The 20,733-nt window shown below is 41.3% G+C and overlaps 1 protein-coding gene across 12 annotated transcripts in view; it reads right to left on the bottom strand.

Annotated features, from left to right (window-relative positions):
* Window positions 1-20,733, bottom strand: part of LOC132870616 (NACHT, LRR and PYD domains-containing protein 3-like) — a 164,740-nt gene that overhangs the window by 24,150 nt on the left and 119,857 nt on the right. For 7 of the 12 annotated variants that reach the window (XM_060904325.1, XM_060904323.1, XM_060904324.1 and 4 more), the window contains 10 exons: window positions 20,277-20,393; window positions 18,424-18,540; window positions 17,933-18,049; window positions 16,541-16,657; window positions 16,035-16,151; window positions 15,544-15,660; window positions 7,389-7,442; window positions 5,385-7,151; window positions 3,850-4,044; window positions 3,254-3,427 (listed from right to left, as the gene is read on the bottom strand). In XM_060904325.1, coding sequence (XP_060760308.1) covers window positions 3,254-3,427; window positions 3,850-4,044; window positions 5,385-7,151; window positions 7,389-7,442; window positions 15,544-15,660; window positions 16,035-16,151; window positions 16,541-16,657; window positions 17,933-18,049; window positions 18,424-18,540; window positions 20,277-20,393 — 2,892 coding nt within the window. The remainder of the gene's footprint in view (window positions 1-3,253; window positions 3,428-3,849; window positions 4,045-5,384; window positions 7,152-7,388; window positions 7,443-15,543; window positions 15,661-16,034; window positions 16,152-16,540; window positions 16,658-17,932; window positions 18,050-18,423; window positions 18,541-20,276; window positions 20,394-20,733) is intronic. The other 5 variants (XM_060904330.1, XM_060904334.1, XM_060904328.1 and 2 more) reach the window with 4 other exon arrangements.

Genomic DNA, 20,733 nt, shown 5'->3' with positions numbered 1-20,733 from the left:
GTTGAAGTAAACATGATCCAGAGTGTTCTCCCCTCTAGTAGAACACTTAACATGTTGGTAAAACTTTGGCAGTACAGTCTTCACGTTGGCCAAGTCTCCTGCTATTATGTGAGCACTGTCAGGGTGGGCCCACTGCTGTTTGTTTATGGTGTTCAGCAGGAGAGAGAGCACTGTGTTTACACTGGTGTCAGGTGGAATATACACAGCTGTGACAATCACCACAGTTAACTCTCTTGGTAGAAAAAAAGGCCGGCATCTTACAGACATGTACTCGAGGTCTGGGGAACAGTGTTTATCTATAATTGTTCCGTTGTTACACCAATTATCATGCACGTAAATACAGAGCCCCCCCTCCTCTGCTCTTACCAGAGTTCTCATTCCTATCCCAGCGGAGCAGAGTGCGGCCTGCTAGCTGCAAGCCAGCATCGGGTATTTCTGGATGAAGCCAGGTTTGTGAGATAATTAAAACACAGCAGTCCCGAACATAGCGATTTCAAGCGAGTTGTAATTCCAGATCATCCGTTTTATGCACTAGGGATCTGGCATTGGAGAGATACAGGCTCGGTAGAGGTGGCTTGTGTGGTTGTTTTCTTAGCCTTAGCATAGCATCGGACCTGCGGCCCCGCTTCTGCTTCCTCTCCCTCGTCCGATTGTGCCGCCTCCCAGACCCGACAACAATCCACGGAGAGCCCGGCGGTCTCGCTACGTCATCTGGGATGTTATGTGTGAAGAGAAAGTCACTTGAAACAGATATCTGGTGTTGGTCACCGATGGCTAAAAGTGTCTGGCGGGTGTACTGGATGTTCGCAGAACCGATGGTGCACAAACAAGCAAGAAAGAAATACAAAAACAAACAAAAAAAAGAGCACTGAAAAGGAGAGCCGTAAGCCGCTGCAACCACGCACGCCGCCATTTTGTTCTCATCATGTTCTCCCCATGTCTGCGTGGGTTTCCTCCAGGTGCTCCGGTTTCCCCCACAGTCCAAAGACATGCAGGTTAGGTTAACTGGTGACTCTAAATTGACCGTAGGTGTGAATGTGAGTGTGAATGGTTGTCTGTGTCTATGTGTCAGCCCTGTGATGACCTGGCGACTTGTCCAGGATGTACCCCGCCTTTCGCCCGTAGTCAGCTGGGATAGGCTCCAGCTTGCCTGCGACCCTGTAGAAGGATAAAGCGGCTAGAGATGATGAGATGAGATAATGAGATGAGAGGAGTTCGTATTGTCTAAATTTAAACACACCAATGAATACCAAATTTCTCATGTAAATCAGGGGCGTAGCTAGGATTTTTCAGGTGTGTGTGTGTGTGTGTGTGTGTGTGTGTGTGTCACACACTGACTGGCAGTCTGAGTACATTATGTAACAAAAAATAAATTACCATTTCTAGTTTTAGGTAGCTTAGAAACCGGCTCTTCCATTATTGCTGTTTCTTCCACGTTTCCTTGATGTTGTGTTCTAGAAATGGCACTAAAACTTAGCTTCGAAACCACAAAATGCAACTTCGATGGAAAAAAATATATAATAAATTGCTTACCTCTCTTCATGTCAAAAGAAGGAGGAAAGTTTTGCTTGTTTTGACATGGCGAATTATTAACACAAGAGGAAATACTTGTAATTCGCAACTAAAATGACTGCAGCTACACTGGCAGCTTGACCATGCTTTCTAGTGCGCTTGCGCTGCGCTTGCGCAGAACAGTGCCAGTCCTGCGCATGCCTTAGCTCATGCACCTGAAGGCGCGCCGTTAACAAAGAACACCTGTCTTTAATCAATGAACTATGTTTGGGGTATTTAAGGACTGTGCCCATGCAAGGACGATGCAAAGTATTACGCCGCGTCTAGGAACGCGAAAAATCCGAAAAATAAATTTCTCCATTCGGGAAACCGAAGATTTTCAAGAGTTGTGTCAAATATCTGGATTTCCGGGTAAATCCGGAAGACTTTCATCTATATTTAATGTCCACGGAAACGTGATTTAAAATTGTTGGTCGACGTGTGTGATATCGTAAACAAACAAGTGATCGATAAAAAGAAAGAGAGAGAGGGGGGGGGGGGAGGGGGGGTGTCAAAGTGTCAAAAATGGATTCTGCATAAAATTTTCCTGTTAGGTGACAAGTTTCATGGAAACATCTCCAAGTCTATAAGTTATTACACAATACGTCTCAAAATATGTAAAAACACCCCAAAATGGGGTCCATAACTTTGTACCGTTTCTGTAATTACAAACAACCCAGATCTAAGAAATTATCCCAATCCTGCATGTTGCAGTCTCCGTATCTCTGGAAATATCTGATCAACTGTGATGAAATGAAAGCATTTAAATCAGCAGAAAACAAACACACACTCTTTAAAATGCATTACACTGCAAATTAAATACATGAACATGAAATTTCCATCTGGTATTGTTCATTGAAATTACACGCGAGTGTGTGTTCCCATGGATTGGTCATTATTGTGAAGATGATTTTAATGAGATCTGTAGAATAAAAGAGCGTAGTGGTCGTGCCCTGTGATCTCCTCTCATACACACACCTACTGATCCTGTTCTCTACTTTAGCTCTGTGTTACTGTATGAATGGAACTGAGTCAGTGGGTTTACTCACACACACTCTGTATTTATCAATAAATTAAAATAAAAAACAACAAATAAAAATAAATAAATAAATAAATAATCTTGGGTGGGTTCAAACAAAAATACATTTTTCCTCTGATTCCATGGAAGCGCCTGAATCCAATAAACCCAAATTATGAGCCAAAGAAAATATTCAATATTTATTACTGTATCAAATTATTTGAATAATTCAAAATCAACAGAAGGATGGTTGCCGTGGTTCTGCTCCTTTTTCATTTTTATCCATTTAATTTTTACCCCATCGGTTCTCTGGCATTAACGTCTCATTTTAGTTTCAAATTCTATATTCCTGAGATCATTTCCACCATGTCACTGCAGCTCACACAGAGGGCAGTTAGTTTGAGTCTCTTGAGTTAGTTTGTGTGATTAGTTACAGTGTTGTAGTAAATTTCACAGCGAGTTCAGACACATTGCAGTCGGATCAAGTCCCGTTTTGTGCTGCAGCTTCTCACATACGTCCATCTGACCCAAAGACTCTGTGACAAATCATCAGTGTGTAGTGAACAGAAACAATCTTCCTCCTCAGGACACTGATGATGAACCTAAAACCTCTGCTTCAGTCTCACTATTAGAGAATGTGTCTTACTGAGGAGCAGGTCATGTGACTCTGAGAGATGATCTTACCTCAGTGTCTCCAGTTTACAGTGAGGATTCTCCAGTACAGCACAGAGACGCTTCACTCCTGAGTCTCCCAGATTATTATCAGACAGATCCAGTTGTCTCAGGTGTGAGGGGTTTGATCTCAGAGCTGAACTCAGAGCAGCACAGCCTTCATCTGAGACACCACAACGCTCCAACCTGCAGAGACACAATGACACACACTTCATCAACAGATTTTCATCTTGGTTTAATTCTGACTTTAAAGATGATGAGTCTGATGTTGGACTGTCTCCCTTCTCTTGTCCAATCACAAGATATTTTTAACTCTGACCAATTATGACTGCTGTTATTAAAATTCCTGACATTAAGTGTACAAGAGGTGGAAAGGTATTCCTGGTTTATATATTTAAGGAAAAAACAAACAAACAAAAAACCACCCTGACTCATCTGTGTTTAACTGTATTTTTTATCCCCATGTATAAAATTCTCAGTGTGTTTAATTAGTGCTTTAATGCAGAAGTGATGAGTTTAATGAGGAATATATTTGTTCTGCATGTTGTACTGTTCCAGTGAAATTCAACTGAAACTCAGCAATGAACACAACAGAGAGATGATCTTACCCCAGTGTCTCCAGTTTACAGTGAGGATTCTCCAGTCCAGCACAGAGACGCTTCACTCCTGAGTCTTCTAGTTTATTCCGAGACAGATCCAGTGTCTTCACAGTCAGATGCAGTTCTCTCAGACTGGAGGTTTCTGAGTTGAGCGCTGAGACCAGAGCTTCAGCGCTTCTCCCTTTAATCGTATCACAACTGATCCTGAAGGAAATAAAATAAAACATAATAAACTCACACAAATGATCAAACAGGTCCTCAAATCTTTCACTGCACCATTTCATTTTCATAAATGACAAAAGTACAAACTCCGAGTCGACAATACACTGAAACGCTGTAACAGTAATTCACAGTTTGAGCTGTTCGGATTTGAGTTTTCTGCTGCACACGTCATCACTGACACATGGGATAAACACGCAACATCAAATCTGATCACCAAATCGGGAAATAAGAGTCTGATCTAAAATATTTATAAGAGGAGAAAGGAAAAGAGTTTCAAAAGTCAGGTTTAGATGAAGCAGGCAGAGTTCGAGGCAGAGTCATATTTATCTGAACAGATCAGACATTTGATTTGTTCTCTAATTAGTGAGCGACTGAAATGATCACAGCCCAGTGCTGAAGGGGTTTTATGGAGATACTCATGAGGAGCTCGCTGGATAACTGTGTGTGTGTGTGTTGCCAGGTGCTCCATATTTGTTCCTGGTGCCAGTGATTTCCAGACTGGACATGTTCTTCCCCTTACACTCTGTGTGTTGTATCTCCCTGTCTGACTTTCCCTGTGTGTGGGGGGTAAAGACCTCTCCCAGAAAAGGCCACTGAAATCTGAGACAGGTTTTTGTTTCAGAGACAAATAAATCCATCAAAGAGCTTCAGCATGAAAAAGAATAAAAGCTGTGAGGTCAACACAACAGAAAAAATTACAATTTATAAAAGATGTCAGTCAGGACATTACAACAACAACAGAATAATTAGCATGTAATTAATTTATGTTATGATGCAATAAAAATAAATACGAACGGTGTTTCTAATGAGTTCTCTGTGAAAAGCTGTTTTGAATAAAACCTTTTATCAGGTCACAATAAAGTTGTTGGGAATTATAATTTTGTTTTACTGCAAACTCCACATGGTTCTACAGGCCCAGTGTCTGCAGCATTACATTTCAGCGAGAACACACATTTAATGTGGAGACGTGAAGAAAAATTAATTCACACTACACTCAGTGAAGGTTTTGAACAGAAGGGAAAAGAACAAAACAAAACCCCCGTGTTTACTGGACATTGGAGCCTGCAATAGTGGTGTAAACTGTAAATAAACTCGATGTTTTCCACAGGTGCTTTTAAAGTGGCGCACTGCCATGTTATAATTCTGGCTCATCACCCTTCCCTTGGCCCAAATCCCCCCCGTAACTTCATCTGTATACACCAAATAAATCGTGAAGTATTCACTTTATTATAATTTTGTAAATATTTAACATGCAGTTTCTCTTTCAGTTTCTCTCTTTCTAACAGTGGAACAGTAGAACAGTTCTATTCAGCTTTACTTACACGGCTTTTCTGGATGCTGCAATCACAGGCATCACCTTCACAAGAACCTCATCTGGTATCTTCTCTGTCCTGGTATATTTACTCAGGTCAAACTCCTCCAGCTCCTGTGCTGAAGTCAGTAACACAAACGCCAGAGCAGACCACTGTGAAGGAGAGAGTTCACTTTGTTTTCCAGATTTCAGGTAGCGTTGGATTTCCTCCACGAGAGAATCGTCACCCAGTTCATTCAGACAGTGGAACAGATTGATGCATTTTTCTGCAGGAAGATCTTCACTGATCTTCTCCTTAATGTACCGAACTGTTTCCTTTTTGCTCTGGGAGCTACTTCCTGTCTGTGTTACTAAGGCATGTAAGAGTTTCTGATTGGACTCCAGTGAGAGACCCAGAAGAAAGCGGAGGAACAGATCCAGATGTCCAGTCTGACTTTTTAAGGTCTGATCTACAGCACGCCTGTGTACATCTAAAATTGTCTTAAAGGGCCGAGTCTGATCAAGAACATTTCTCTTTTCCTTCATGAAGGTCAGATGCACATACAGAGCTGCGAGATGCTCCTGAACGCTCAGATGAACAAAGCAGTACACTTTACTCTGGTGAAGCCCAACCTCCTCTCTGAAGATCTGCGTACACAAACCTGAGTACACTGCTGCTTCTGTCACATCAATGCCACACCCTCGCAGGTCTTCCTCATAGAAGATCAGGTTGCCTTTCTCCAGCTGCTGAAAAGCCAGTTTTCCCAGTTTGAGAAGCATTTCTTCATCACTCTCCTGCTTCTTTGAGTACTTTTCCCTGATGATGTTTGTCTGAATGATGAGGAAGTGTGTGTACATTTGAGTCAGAGTCTTGGGGATCTCTCCACTCTCTGCTTCACCCAACATTCTCTCGAGAACAGCGGCTGAAATCCAGCAGAAGACTGGAATGTGACACATGATGTAGAGGCTTCTTAATGACTTCAGGTGTGAGATGATGTTCTCGGCCAGGATCTGATCACTGACCCTCTTCCTGAAGTACTCCTCCTTCTGTGGGTCATTGAACCCTCGTACCTCTGTGACTCGATGGACGTACTCAGAGGGGATTTGATCAGCTGCTGCTGGTCGGGAGGTGATCCAGATGAGAGCAGAGGGAAGCAGATTCCCTTTGATCAGGTTTATCACCAACACATCCACTGATGCTGATTCAGTTACACCACACTCTCTCACTGTGTTCTGGAAATCCAGAGGGAAACGACACTCGTCCAATCCATCAAAAATGAACAGAACCTTTTCCAACCTGGACATTTCTGTTTCCTTTGTTTCTTTAAAACAGACATGAAGGAGCTCCATCAGACTCAGTTTTTGGTCCTTCATCAGATTCAGCTCTCTGAAAGGAAGTGGAAATATGAGGGGGACGTCCTGATTTGCTTTCCCTTCAGCCCAGTCTACAATGAACTTCTGCACAGAGACTGTTTTTCCGATACCAGCCACTCCCTTTGTCACTACAGTTCTGATGGGTTCGTCTTCTTCAGATAAGGGCTTAAAGATGTCGTTGCATTTGATTGGTGTTTCCTCTGTTGTTTTTCTCCTGGACGCTGCCTCGATCCGTCTCACCTCATGTTCTTTATTGACGTCTCCACTGTCTCCCTCTGTGATGTAGAGCTCTGTGTAGATCTCATTCAGTAGCACTCGGTTTTCCTGCTTTATTATCACTCCATTTAAACACTGAAACTTCTTCATCAGATTTAATCTGAACTTTTTCTGGAATTCATTTCCCGCAGGAGATTCTGGGGCGTGTCTGTGTGACAGGGTGAAATAAGATGACGTGGTGAGACATAAGGTCCAATTATTACAGTTTAAGATCACAGTTTTTCTGACTGGTTTCCACAGATAGCCGTTCTTTATGATGCTAACACTATGGAGTTACCTGATTCTCCTGTATGTTTTCTATCATCTAATCCTGTAGATAATAACAGCAGAGAGGTTTATAATACCAGTGCGTCAGTGTCAGTCATGGTGTTGGGTTTGATCTTACCCTGTATCTGTGATGAAGATCTTTTCTCTTCTGTCTCCTGCCTTCTGTAAATCACTGGGAATAAAAAAAATAGTCGCTGTTAAAGGCAAAGGTGTAAAATTATTTCAAGAACACAATACTAAAGCCATCACCAACATTGTGGACCTGGGAGGAGGAAAAAAAGTCCTTGTTTTAATGTCAGGTTTCTAATTTTTCTTCTTCCAACAGTCCCCTTCAAAAGTATTGGACCATCAAGGCCATCTCTTTTGCTTTACACTGAAGACATTTGTGTTTGAGATCAAAAGATTGAGATAATAGATCAGAATTTCAGCTGTTTCAGATCTTTTTGCTTATATTAGCATTAGTATTTGAGACATGACCCAAAATATTTTTTTTGGGGGGGGGGGGGGGGGGGGGGGGCACTTTAATTTTCAGCTCTCCAAAAGTATAGGTTGTATTTAGTCATGTGATTTTTGTTTGAGAGTTTACTTCCAGTGAATGAAGTGGTGGTCAGACAAACCAATTTAGCTGCCGTTATGCAAAACGAAACCGTCTCAGATTATTTTTGCAGTTTTGAGTCCAATGTACGGACAAGACACCTTCAGAAAGTTGCTCTTTGCGTTGGAAAAAGATCCTTACACGTTAACAAAGAAGGATTTTTCCTACGAGTTGGAAGATTATCCATCCATTGACTGAGTTCCCAGACATCTCAAACTACCTGGTCCTGCAGACATCGTTCTACACGGACACACAGGTGAAAACCTGGAAGAGAATGGAGGTGTACAACTTTTTATATGTAGCCGAGTTAAAGATCAGGGGATCAGGACACTACAAGATAAATCCTGTATTGTTTACTCCCAGATAAGTAGTATTTTGGGGCTTTTTGTATACGTCTTCACAATGGTCTTCACAAAGTTTTAGTATCAAGTAACAAACCACAGCCGCTCGATTCTCAATCCTTCCTGCTCTTCTCTTCCCGGTAAATCATTCACAAAGATCCACAGAAACCTCTTTAAAGATCTGGGTATTACAGGTATTATATTCGTGTTAGTTTACAATATGGTGACCACGATCAAACAGTAAACAGAAACACATCTGAGGACTGAAGAGTCTCCTGAACTTCAAAACATCACAAAATAATGGAAAATAGTGAGAAAATTTGCGAATCCAAACGAAGTAAAACAGAGGAATTTACAAACCCTTCACCAAGTGATCACTGCAAACTCAGGGGTCTCAAAGTTTAGGGGAATAAAAGAGTACGAGGCAGAGAATAGGAGGGTACAATTAAAAAGGCTGAAGCCCTTCACCGTGAACCACAGGCGAGAAAAATGCAAAACTGGGGTCATCTGAGACAGTTTCAGGGCATTTGGGGAGGAATTTCCAATTTATTGTAAACAGCAAAATAATAGTCTGAAGTGATGGTAATCAATACTAAAACAGAACTGCCATATCGTAATGAATCAAAAAGAAATTTGACAATACAAAACTTTATATATTTTTGATGTTTACAAAATCAACTAAACAGTTAAGCTGCTAGCAACCAATACACACACACACACACACACACACACACACGTATATGAGCTGGGCGATAAATCGATTAATTCTCAGTTTTAACATCCGCCACCGACGCTCCCCTCTGCGCATGTGCAGAACGGATTGGGCACTGACACTATCGTCCTCCTCCCGAGCGCCTGCCACAGACACACACAAACAGCATGGCAGCGATTGGGGGTAAGCCGCAACTTGTGCCCAAGAAAGGAGTCACTTCCTCCATGATGTGGAATTGGTTTGGTTTTGCGGCGTCGGACGCAGACCAAACAAGTCCTCGTTATAAGGTGTGTTTGAAAACGGTTGTTTCCAAAGGAAGCAGCATGACGAATTTATTCCAACCCCTTAAAGAGAAGCACACAGCGGAGCGGGAGAAGTGCTGCTCCCAGTGGAAAGAACACAGCTGTAGCACGAACACACCATACACAGTAAAGCAAGCGGCCGCCCCGGACACGTTTCCCACCGCGCCTGATGATCCGCAGTAAAGCAAGCGGCCGCCCCGGACACGTTTCCCACCGCGCGCCTGATGATCCACAGTAAAGCAAGCGGCCGCCCCGGACACGTTTCCCACCGTGCGCCTGATGATCCACAGTAAAGCAAGCGGCCGCCCCAGACACGTTTCCCACCACGCGCCTGATGATCCACAGTAAAGCAAGCAGCCGCCCCGGACACATTTCCCACCGCCCGCCTGATGATCCACAGTAAAGCAAGCAGCCGCCCCGGACACGTTTCCCACCGCGCGCCTGATGATCCACAGTAAAGCAAGCCGCCGCCCCGGACATGTTTCCCACCGCGCACCTGATGATCCACAGTAAAGCAAGCGGCCGCCCCGGACACGTTTCCCACCGCGCCTGATGATCCGCAGTAAAGCAAGCGGCCGCCCCGGACACGTTTCCCACCGCGCCTGATGATCCGCAGTAAAGCAAGCGGACGCCCCGGACACGTTTCCCACCGCGCACCTGATGATCCACAGTAAAGCAAGCGGCCGCCCCAGACACGTTTCCCACCGCGCGCCTGATGATCCGCAGTAAAGCAAGCAGCCGCCCCGGACACGTTTCCCACTGTGCACCTGATGATCAGAATGCGGCGCGGTGGAAGCAATCACAGATGCTATCGCGATGTTTACTGCAAAAGACATGGTGCCCATACATACGGTGGAAAAGTCGGGATTTTTTTCCCCATTTTGTCAGTTTTATCGAAAAGGGGACAATTTTTTTTTTCGTGGTCCAAATCCTGTGCTCTGATTGGCTGGCGAGCAGGTCCATATCCTACGGTACGGACCCCGGTTACAGACCTCTGGCGACTCGCTCGTTCACAACAACAAACACTTATCTTTTTTTAAACAAGATTTATTTATAAGATTATCAAAAATCTTAAATTTTTGCCAGCATTTCTCAGGAGAATAACATTAATTTTACAGCAACAGTGTTCACAGTGAAAGTGAGTTTTACTCCCCTGAGGAAGAAGAAATAAAACATTTCAGGAGAATGCTAAAAACCTGTAATTTGCTAACGCGGAGCAAAAACATGGCTGAATCCTGAATGACTCCTATTTGTATAAATAGGGCACTACATAGGCAGCAAAATGTAGTTTTTTTCCTGCCATGGAAGTGCACTTGTATACCGAGGAGGAATCAATTTGCATTACAGCCATGAATGCAGGGTTCCTACAGATATTTTATGTTGAATTTACTACCTTTTTACTACCTTTTTACTACCTTCACAATTTTTTTTTACTACCACAGCGACAATTTGGATTTGGACATTTTCTCACAATTTAAGAAGGTAATCTTTGAGTGTATGTGTTAGTCCAAGTGAATGTGCTACATAAGTTAGTGACAACTCTACCCAAAGAGTTAGATTGATGAGACAAGATAGAAAGAAAATCTGAACGTACCGGTAGTGTAACTCTTTCCCTTTGGACGCATAATAGAACCTCCCATTGCTAGGGCTACACATGGAGTCATGCATATTTGCATAAAAGAAAACAAACTTCCACATATAAGTTATAATTTTATTGAACTGTGAAACTGTGGCCCATAACCTCTTAACAGGTACACAGATTTGCACTAAACCTTGTGTGTCAGCACTTCACATTAGGTACAAGATCTGATTACATTTTGTCGGCCAACACTTTCAAGATGGCCAACCTTTTGTTTGTGGAATAATCTTTTGAACAGGTGAACAGATTTGCACAAAAAATCTTATGTGCTTAGGTACATCAACTCATTACATTTAGATCAGGTCAAATGGCAAACACGAACCCACACACACAAAGCGCACCAGGCGCACGCACACATGGGTGCACACACACATGACAAAGACAAGACACACACCCTAAAGATACAAAACACACATAACCCAAGCCCTATTTTGGCAGTCTCTCAACACATTGCCAAGTTTGCTTAAGACAGTCATTTGCACCAGTCCTGTAGTCGTGAAGGCCCGTGGGCAGAGTCAACACCTTCCTCCCAGAGATCAGTGTTTTAGAGGGTTAATCTTAATCATTTCAACAGTTCAACAGATTTGCTCATCACATTTTGGATGCCTCAAATGGCGCGCACACAACGCACCAGGCGCGCGTGCGCACACAACGCATTACATGTGCCTCAGTTGTTTGACCTTTTCTTCGATCAACTTTTCAATGAACGCCTCTCGCCATCTACCGCCTTTAGCCAGTCTTTAAAATCAGGTTCCTCCAGCCAGAGGTCTGAAAATTTGCATTTCCCCACTGTTTAATTCTCGTGCAGATGTCGCCAGTCGGGTCAACAGATAGATTCGACTAGAGTCGTATAAACAAAGTCAGTCTCCTACTAAACAATCTCTGGTATAAATTTATACTGGATTTGACCGTTATTGGAATTCAATGCGCATGCGCCACCACCTCCTCACTGCGGTCCTCCTCGATACATAAAAATAAATTTGCCCAAATGTAGTAATTTATGGATATTATGGCATGCAGGTTAATTAAACCAATTAGAAAACACATAGGCCCAGTTGGATGGGGTTCAAAAAAATTTACTACCACGTCAGATTACGTTTACTACCTTTTACTACTTTTTACTAGCCATAATTTAGCCTATTTTAATTAACTACCTTTTAAAACCCCGCGGGAACCCTGGAATGAGGATTCAAAATGGCGGCTCGGCTCAGTTTTCCCTTTCGGGCGCTCTCGTTTTCTGTTAGAATTTGGTAAAGAAAAAAAATTATATATATATATATATATATATATATATATATATATATATATATATATATATAAATTTACCAGCTTAAGGTCGGTCCATATGGTGAAATACCGTGACCTCAGCCCAGAGGGCCTCGCTCAGTACTTTCAAGACCTCGGTCACGGTATTTCACCATACAGACCTCCCAGCTGGTAAAAATAGCACTTTTTTTTTTTTTGCGAGGGTGTTTTTTTTTTTAAAGTTTGAGGGTGCATTGTGTCAGTGCCAGTTTGAAACTAAGCTATGTAGGAGAGAGCTTTCTAAAAGTTACTGTATGTTCTCACTGTTTACAATGAAATGGTCTGCCATCTCATCTACAAGCTTGTTTTTTGGCTTCTTTTTGGTTTCTGGTTGCACTTTAACTCCAAAGGGGAAATTTAAGTGAAATTAAAATAAAGCTAAAACTTGTTTTGAACCATTTCTTTGTCATTTGTAGTTTAATTTTTAGTAGGGGGAAAAAAAAATCAGTTAAAATTGAAAATAGGATTTTTTTGTGAAAAAAATCAAAGATTTTTTTTTTTAGGCTATTTCGCCCAGCTCTAATATACACTGCTCGAAATTCGCGGTGGTCCGATCGCCCGAAGCGACTTAATTTGTCATTTGCCGGGTAATTCCTGTCACTAGCCAGCCAGATGGCTAGTTGAAAATAAAAAAAATATATATGAAGTGAAAATTCAGACACACCGTCAACTAAAGCCACCACATATTAAGCGTGTGCCGTGTCTGTGTTAATCGGCAGGACGGAAAATACCGAAGAATTCCGAATCATATCGTGTACGAGTCAGGCTGTCGTTTTTTTCACTACTGCGCATGCATATAACACATCTCGTTGAATATTGTGGTTATCACGTTATCAAATTTGATAGATGTGGCCACATTATTGCCCATTTAAACATGTGTTTTTTTTTTTGTTGTTTACATCTACATCTGCCAAAGCTACGTTGCGATGTAGAATTTTCTGAAAGGTGTACAGAAACCGCCAGAGACGGGGACAAAGCGACCTCGGTCTGAAGAGGAGAAAAAGGCCGCTGATAAAGTGTACGAAAAGGAGAAACGACAAAGGACTTATAAGCAAACGTGGGAGCAGGGTAGGCCTTGGCTGCGATACAATTTTTATGGAATAATTAATTTTTTTCCAAGTTGATTCCTAGTCAATATGAGGCCCCTAATGCTTTCTCTCTCATAAATGGTTAAATACAGAAAGCATGTTGGACATATTTTGGGTGCTATAGTCATGATAGTAAGTATATTTGTTTTCAATACTCATACACCAAGTTGCCAAGTTTTCCAATATATTATTATTTGTTGATATTATATTATGGTGCTCCATGTTGTTCACATTTATGTATTTAACAACAGTATCAAAATACTTGGGTATTTTGATACCCCGCCTCCCTGGGGAGGTGTTCCAGGCATGACCCCCGGGAGGAGGCCCCAGGGAAGACCCAGGACACGCTGGAGGGACTATGTCTCTCGGCTGGCCTGGGAACGCCTCGGTGTTCTTCCCAAGGAGCTGGCCGAGGTGTCTGGGGAAAGGGAAGTTTGGGCTTCTATGCTCAGACTGCTGCCTCCGCGACCCGACCCCGGATAAGCGGAAGACGACGAGAAGACGAGGCATGCCCCCGGACCCCCCTAGTTTCGCTTCGCGCCATTGGTGCTCAATTGTCTGTGTATTATCATGCCAGAACTTAGGACTTTAATTTTTTTCTGGGGAAAACACTGTTGGTTGCTCAAGCATTGCATGACCGCCTGCCTCTACATGCGTCAACCTGCTATTTGCACCGACTGGAAGCAAATTGCAGCTGAAATGTGAACAGATCATGAGCCACCTGTGTCAACCTGCCTCTACTAAAGACCCTCTGCAACACTCTGCCATTATCTGCGTCGTCGTGCATTTATCTGCGATTTTGTTATCGGAGGTAGATGCAAGTAGTTGAAAACTAGTTGCAGCCTGCTGTCTGACCTGGGCATAAGCTACATTATTATATTACAACATTCAAAATCCCAAACAACATCAAAGTCAGTTGTTTTCTATTAATCTCTTACATTTTTTGAAGGTGAATATACCTGGGGGCTATCGCCCTGAAACAGGGCTCCCTTAGGTCGCTGGCCAGCTGACAGAGCTTTCAGTTTAGCGTTTTTTTTTTTTTTAAACGATCCCTGTATTACTAACGCTTCCTGATGTGCTTGAGGATGGACGGGGATCTGAGCATCCCATGGCTGTTTCAGCCCTTAAATTAAAAAAAAAAAAAAAAAAAACCAACCCACAGAGGATTACACCCCCACACCAGGCCAATTAAGATGCACCGCGACTGGTCAAAAGGTTGGTGCTCATTTGGTAATTATGTGTTGTCAATTTTTATTGTCACAAGCACGTGCTCGTTGTTTACACTCTGGCTTCCCAAAGTCTCTTCACTGGGGCTGGAGATCAGGAAATGGAGGGATTTCTATAAAAGATGACTTATGATAATGATGACACACGTTCATTACCGTGACGACTGCTACTAATTTTTTCTTCATCACTGACGGATTATGTTCGTCAGTGACGAGTGTGACAAGCGCCAGCGGGAGCCCTGGCCATTATTTAGTTGAATGAAACTTAGTTTCACATCTCACGCTGCTCAGGTTTGTACAGACATGTAAACAAAAATATTTGTTACTCAGTAAAAAACAGACGGCAGCAAATCCTACTACAGACAGCAATTTGCCGCCGCCAACCGGCTACTTTTGAGACCTCTGAAACTCGAGTGTTCTTTGACTCGGCTCCCTTTGTAGCAAAAGGTTCAAGAGCCATCTTTTTCATCATCTTCTGATAAAATCCTTTGCTCCTTCACCCTTTATCACTTCTCAGAGAACCCTGAAGAAAATTATCAGTTTCATTGTTTGTTTGATTCGAACAGCCCAAAACAACGCAAGTGCAGGGCTTTTTAATGAATAGCAAGGCGCCCCAGTGATAGTAACACTTTGTGAACAGCGAGATTAGCTGACCACCACTTCACATTTTGCACATCGAATGAGGCAGATGTGATGTTGGAAGCAACTCAGCAACTGGAACAGCAAGCCCAGCTCTTTTGTTTTTGCTTTACACTGAAGACATTTGGGTTTGATATTAAAAGATGAGAGATAATAGATCAGAATTTCAGCTGTTTCAGTTCTTTTTGCTTGTATTAGCATTTCTTGCTTTAGGATTTAAAACTTTTTCACCTAAATAAACATTTACAATCATTTCCTCTAAAGCATTTACTGAAACTGTCGTATCATCAAAACACCAAGTAACTAATATACATCATCTTTTTTTTTTTTTCCAAAGGTAACTATAATATAAATCACAATAGCTGCTAATGACAGTGGAGCACATCCATTACTGAGAGTTTAACTATGAGAATTATGGGATGTTACCTGTGTACAGATGAGCGGTTTCCACTTTTAAAGCCAAAAGGTTGATGCATAGACGTATCGCTCTTCATGGACACACAGCTGGGTTCTGAAGAGTCTGATCTCTTTCTCTGGAGTTCACTGTACAACATTACAGACAGTTCATTATAGAAACCAGTTACAGGTTTTGACCGACTTATTTTGACCAACAATAAACCATGGAATGTGTTTTTATTGGTTGTTAAATTTATTTTTTAACCATTACTATTATTTTGTCACATCCAGATGAATTTACTTCCTTATCCTGTACGTGACCCTGTGAAACACTGAACTGCACAGTTACTGATATTAATTACTCTAAAAGGTTCAGTGACCGTATTGGAGCAGCATTAGGACCTAATTAAAGTATCACAAACTGATAAATATCACAACTGCTAATGATCTGGACTGGATAAAGGAATGTGTAACATGGCCTTTCACTTCACAGTGACTTTATGAGAATTATGGGATGTTACCTGTGTACAGATGAGCGGTTTCCACTGTTAAAGCCAAAAGGTTGATGCATAGACGTATCGCTCTTCATGGAGACACAGCTGGGTTCTGGAGAGTCTGATCTCTTTCTCTGGAGTTCACTGTACAACATTACAGACAGTTCATTATAGAAACCAGTTACAGGTTTTGACCGATTTGTTATTTTGACTTAATTTGACCAACAATAAAAACAGTGGAACGTGTCTTTATTGGTTGTTTAAATTATTTTTCATCATTACGATTATTTTGTCACATCCAGATGAATTTACTTCCTTATCCTGTAGGTGACACTGTGAAACACTGAACTGCACAGTTACTGATATTAATTACTCTAAAATATTCAGTGAAAGTTTGGAAGCAGCATTGGAACCTAATTAAAGTATAAACTGATAAATATCAAAATTTTGCTAATGATCTGGACTGGATAAAGGAATGTGTAACACGGCCTTTCACTCTGCTGTGACTAACTGTGAGAATTATGGGATGTTACCTGTGTACAGGTGAGGGGTTTCCACTTTTTAAGCCGAAAGGTTGATGCATAGACGCATCACTCTTCATGGAGACACAGCTGGGTTCTGGTGAGTCTGATCTCTTTCTCTGCAGTTCACTGTACAACATTACAGAGTGGACATGAGACAGTTTTTCTTCCACAGAATTCCGACACAAAATCCCGCTGAGATGAATTTGTATCATATCGTATATCACCATATTTCTGTTCAATATTCATTATGACCTCCACCTCTTCTTACACACTCGGCAGCAGCAGCAGAGGGAGTAGCACATGTGATGACACATTTGTTATTTTAATCATTTAAGGCACAATTTACCCTCAAACAATCTTTCTACATTAACAACGGTGCCATGAAATAGCTTTATTACAGCTCCACTGAAAAAGATAAAAACATGTTCATAACAGGGGAAAAATACACCTGATATTATAAATCCTGATCTACTTTTCTTCTGCACTAAACTCCAGCAGCGACTTCACCGGCTCTCCAGATCTCTGGGCTTATAGTGTAGCTATCTGTCTAGTAGCTTTCAAACAGAAACAGGAAATACGCATCGTCCCAATGAGCTCATCCTGTTTCTCAGCACAGCTGCTGTAAATGTGAATAAACAAAGGAACGCATTCAAAAAAAACAATAGAATAAATGTTATTACCTCATAGTGCTTACACTTCAATAGTTTCTGTTATCCCTTTTTTATCTTCAGAAACATCCTGTTCTAATTATTAGTGACGCTGTTTGCACTGTTATTGGAGATGCTTTAATCTCATTGTACATGTGTATAGTGACAGTAAAGGCATTCTATTCTATCATCTGATAAAATCCTTTGCTCCTTAACCCTTTATCACTTCTCAGAGAACCCTGAAGAAAATTATCAGTTTCATTGTTTGTTTGATTCGAACAGCCCAAAACAACGTAAGTGCAGGGCTTTTTAATGAATAGCAAGGCGCCACAGTGATAGTAACGCTTTGTGAACAGTGAGAGTAGCTGACCACCACTTCACATTTTGCACATCGAATGAGGCAGATGTGATGTTGGAAGCAACTCAGCAACTGGAACAGCAAGCCCAGCTCTTTTGTTTTTGCTTTATACTGAAGACATTTGGGTTTGATATTAAAAGATGAGAGATAATCTTTTTGCTTGTATTAGCATTTCTTGCTTTAGGATTTAAAACTTTTTCACCTGAATAAACATTTACAATCATTTCCTCTAAAGCATTTACTGAAAGTATCGTATCATCAAAACACCAAGTAACTAATATACATCTTTCTTTTTTTTTTTCAAAGGTACCTATAATATTAAATCACAATAGCTGCTAATGACAGTGGAGCACATTCATTACTGTGAGTTTAACTATGAGAATTATGGGATGTTACCTGTGTACAGATGAGTGGTTTCCACTGTTAAAGCCAAAAGGTTGATGCATAGACGTATCGCTCTTCATGGAGACACAGCTGGGTTCTGAAGAGTCTGATCTCTTTCTCTGGAGTTCACTGTACAACATTACAGACAGTTCATTATAGAAACCAGTTACAGGTTTTGACCGACTTATTTTGACCAACAATAAACCATGGAATGTGTTTTTATTGGTTGTTAAATTTATTTTTTAACCATTACTATTATTTTGTCACATCCAGATGAATTTACTTCTTTATCCTGTACGTGACCCTGTGAAACACTGAACTGCACTGTTACTGATATTAATTACTCTAAAAGGTTCAGTGACAGTATTGAAGCAGCATTAGGACCTAATTAAGGTATAACAAACTGATAAATATCACAACTGCTAATGATCTGGACTGGATAAAGGAATGTGTAACATGGCCTTTCACTTCACAGTGACTTTATGAGAATTATGGGATGTTACCTGTGTACAGATGAGCGGTTTCCACTGTTAAAGCCAAAAGGTTGATGCATAGACGTATCGGTCTTCATGGAGACACAGCTGGGTTCTGGAGAGTCTGATCTCTTTCTCTGGAGTTCACTGTACAACATTACAGACCGTTCATTATAGAAACCAGTTACTGGTTTTGACCGATTTGTTATTTTGACTTAATTTGACCAACAATAAAAACTGTGGAACATGTCTTTATTGGTTGTTTAAATTATTTTTCATCATTACGATTATTTTGTCACATCCAGATGAATTTACTTCCTTAAAATGATAGGGTTTAAAAATCATACAAAAAACCTGGTTGAATTAGTTTGCAAATCCCTAAACTACTACTTCATTGAAGCACCTTTTGATTTTATTACAGCACTCAGTCTTTTTGGGTCAGAGTTGATCAGTTTGGCACATCTGGAATTGCCAATTTTTGCCCACTCCTCCTTGAAAAAAATTTACCAGACGTGTCGAATTGCGAGGACATCTCCTGTGCACAGCTCTCTTCAGGTCACCCCACAGATTTTCAGTTGGATTAAGGTCAGAGCTCTGGCTGGACCATTCCAGAACACTGATCCTCTTTTGGTGAAGCCACTGCTTTGTTGATTTAGATGAATGCTTTGGGTCATGGTCATGTTGGAAGGTGAAATTCTCCTTTATCTTCAGCTTCCTAGCAGATGCTTGAAGGTTTTGTGCCAAAATAGACTGATATTTGGAGCTGTTCATGATTCCGTCCAGCTTGACTAAAGCCCCAGTTCCAGCTGAAGAAAAGCAGCCCCAAAGCATGATGGTGCCTCCACCATGCTTCACTGTGGGTATGCTGTTCTTCTGTTGATGTGCTGTGGTATTTTTGCACCAAACCTACCTTTTGGAACGATGACCAAATAGTTCAAACTCAGTCTCATCAGACCATAATACATTTTCCACATGGTTGTGGGAGACTGGATATACCTTTTTAAAAAAGTTTAGCCAGGCTTGGATCTTTTTCTTTGTGAGTAAAGGCTTTCATCTTGCTACCCTACCCCACAACCCAGACCTATGAAGAACATGACCAATTGTTGTAAAATGTAGGGAACAACCAGTACTTTCCAGGAAATCCTGCAGCTCCTTTCATGTTGCTGTGCTGTAGGCCTCTTGGTGGCTTCGAGGACCAGTTTTCTCCTTTTCTTCTCATCAGTCTTGGAGGGACGTCCTGATCTTGGTAGAGTCACTGTTGAACCATATCTTCTCCCCTTGTTGATGACTGTCTTCACTGCGCTCTGTGGAATGTTTAATGCTTGGGTACTTTTTTGTACTCCTGCCCTGACTGAGACCCTTCAATGAGGAGATCCTGTTCCTGTTTCGAAAGCTCTTTGTGGATCAGGGCTTTTGGAGAATGATACAACCAGGAGGATATCAGAATAATTCTACAGGAACAGCCAAACTTTATCTGAGGTCAATCAGAGCCACTTTCATTGATGTCAGGTGTATCATAACTCCTATTTAAGATGAGACTGAATCTGATTGGTCGATTCTGAACACAGACATCTTTGATTATTAAAGGGTGTGCACAATTATGCAGTCAGGTTTTTTTCATTTTCAATCCTAAACAGTTTCTGATTTGTTTTCACCTTCTTTGCATAGACTGCAATTTTGTCTATTTTTTTAATACCCACTGTTGAACAAACTGATAAATATCAAAATTAATGATCTGGGCTGGATAAAGGAATGTGGAAACACAGTCTTTCACTCTGCAGTGACCAACTAAACACCAAGTAACTATAAATCACAATAGCTGCTAATGACAGTGGAGCACATCCATTACTGAGAGTTTAACTATGAGAATTATGGGATGTTACCTGTGTACAGATGAGTGGTTTCCACTGTTAAAGCCAAAAGGTTGATGCATAGACGTATCACTCTTCATGGAGACACAGCTGGGTTCTGGAGAGTCTGATCTTTTTCTCTGGAGTTCACTGTACAACATTACAGACAGTTCATTATAGAAACCAGTTACAGGTTTTGACCGACTTATTTTGACCAACAATAAACAGTGGAATGTGTTTTTATTGGTTGTTAAATTTATTTTTTAACCATGACTATTATTTTGTCACATCCAGATGAATTTACTTCCTTATCCTGTACGTGACACTGTGAAACACTGAACTGCACCGTTACTGATATTAATTACTCTAAAAGGTTCAGTAACAGTATTGGAGCAGCATGAGGACCTAATTAAAGTATAACAAACTGATAAATATCAAAACTCTGTTAATGATCTGGACTGGATAAAGGAATGTGTAACACAGCCTTTCA

Source organism: Neoarius graeffei, chromosome 22, assembly GCF_027579695.1.
Source record: "Neoarius graeffei isolate fNeoGra1 chromosome 22, fNeoGra1.pri, whole genome shotgun sequence".
NCBI classification, from domain to species: Eukaryota; Metazoa; Chordata; class Actinopteri; order Siluriformes; family Ariidae; genus Neoarius; species Neoarius graeffei.
The sequence above is the reverse complement of the archived record's forward strand: the minus strand, read 5'-3'. Positions and strand labels throughout refer to the sequence as shown.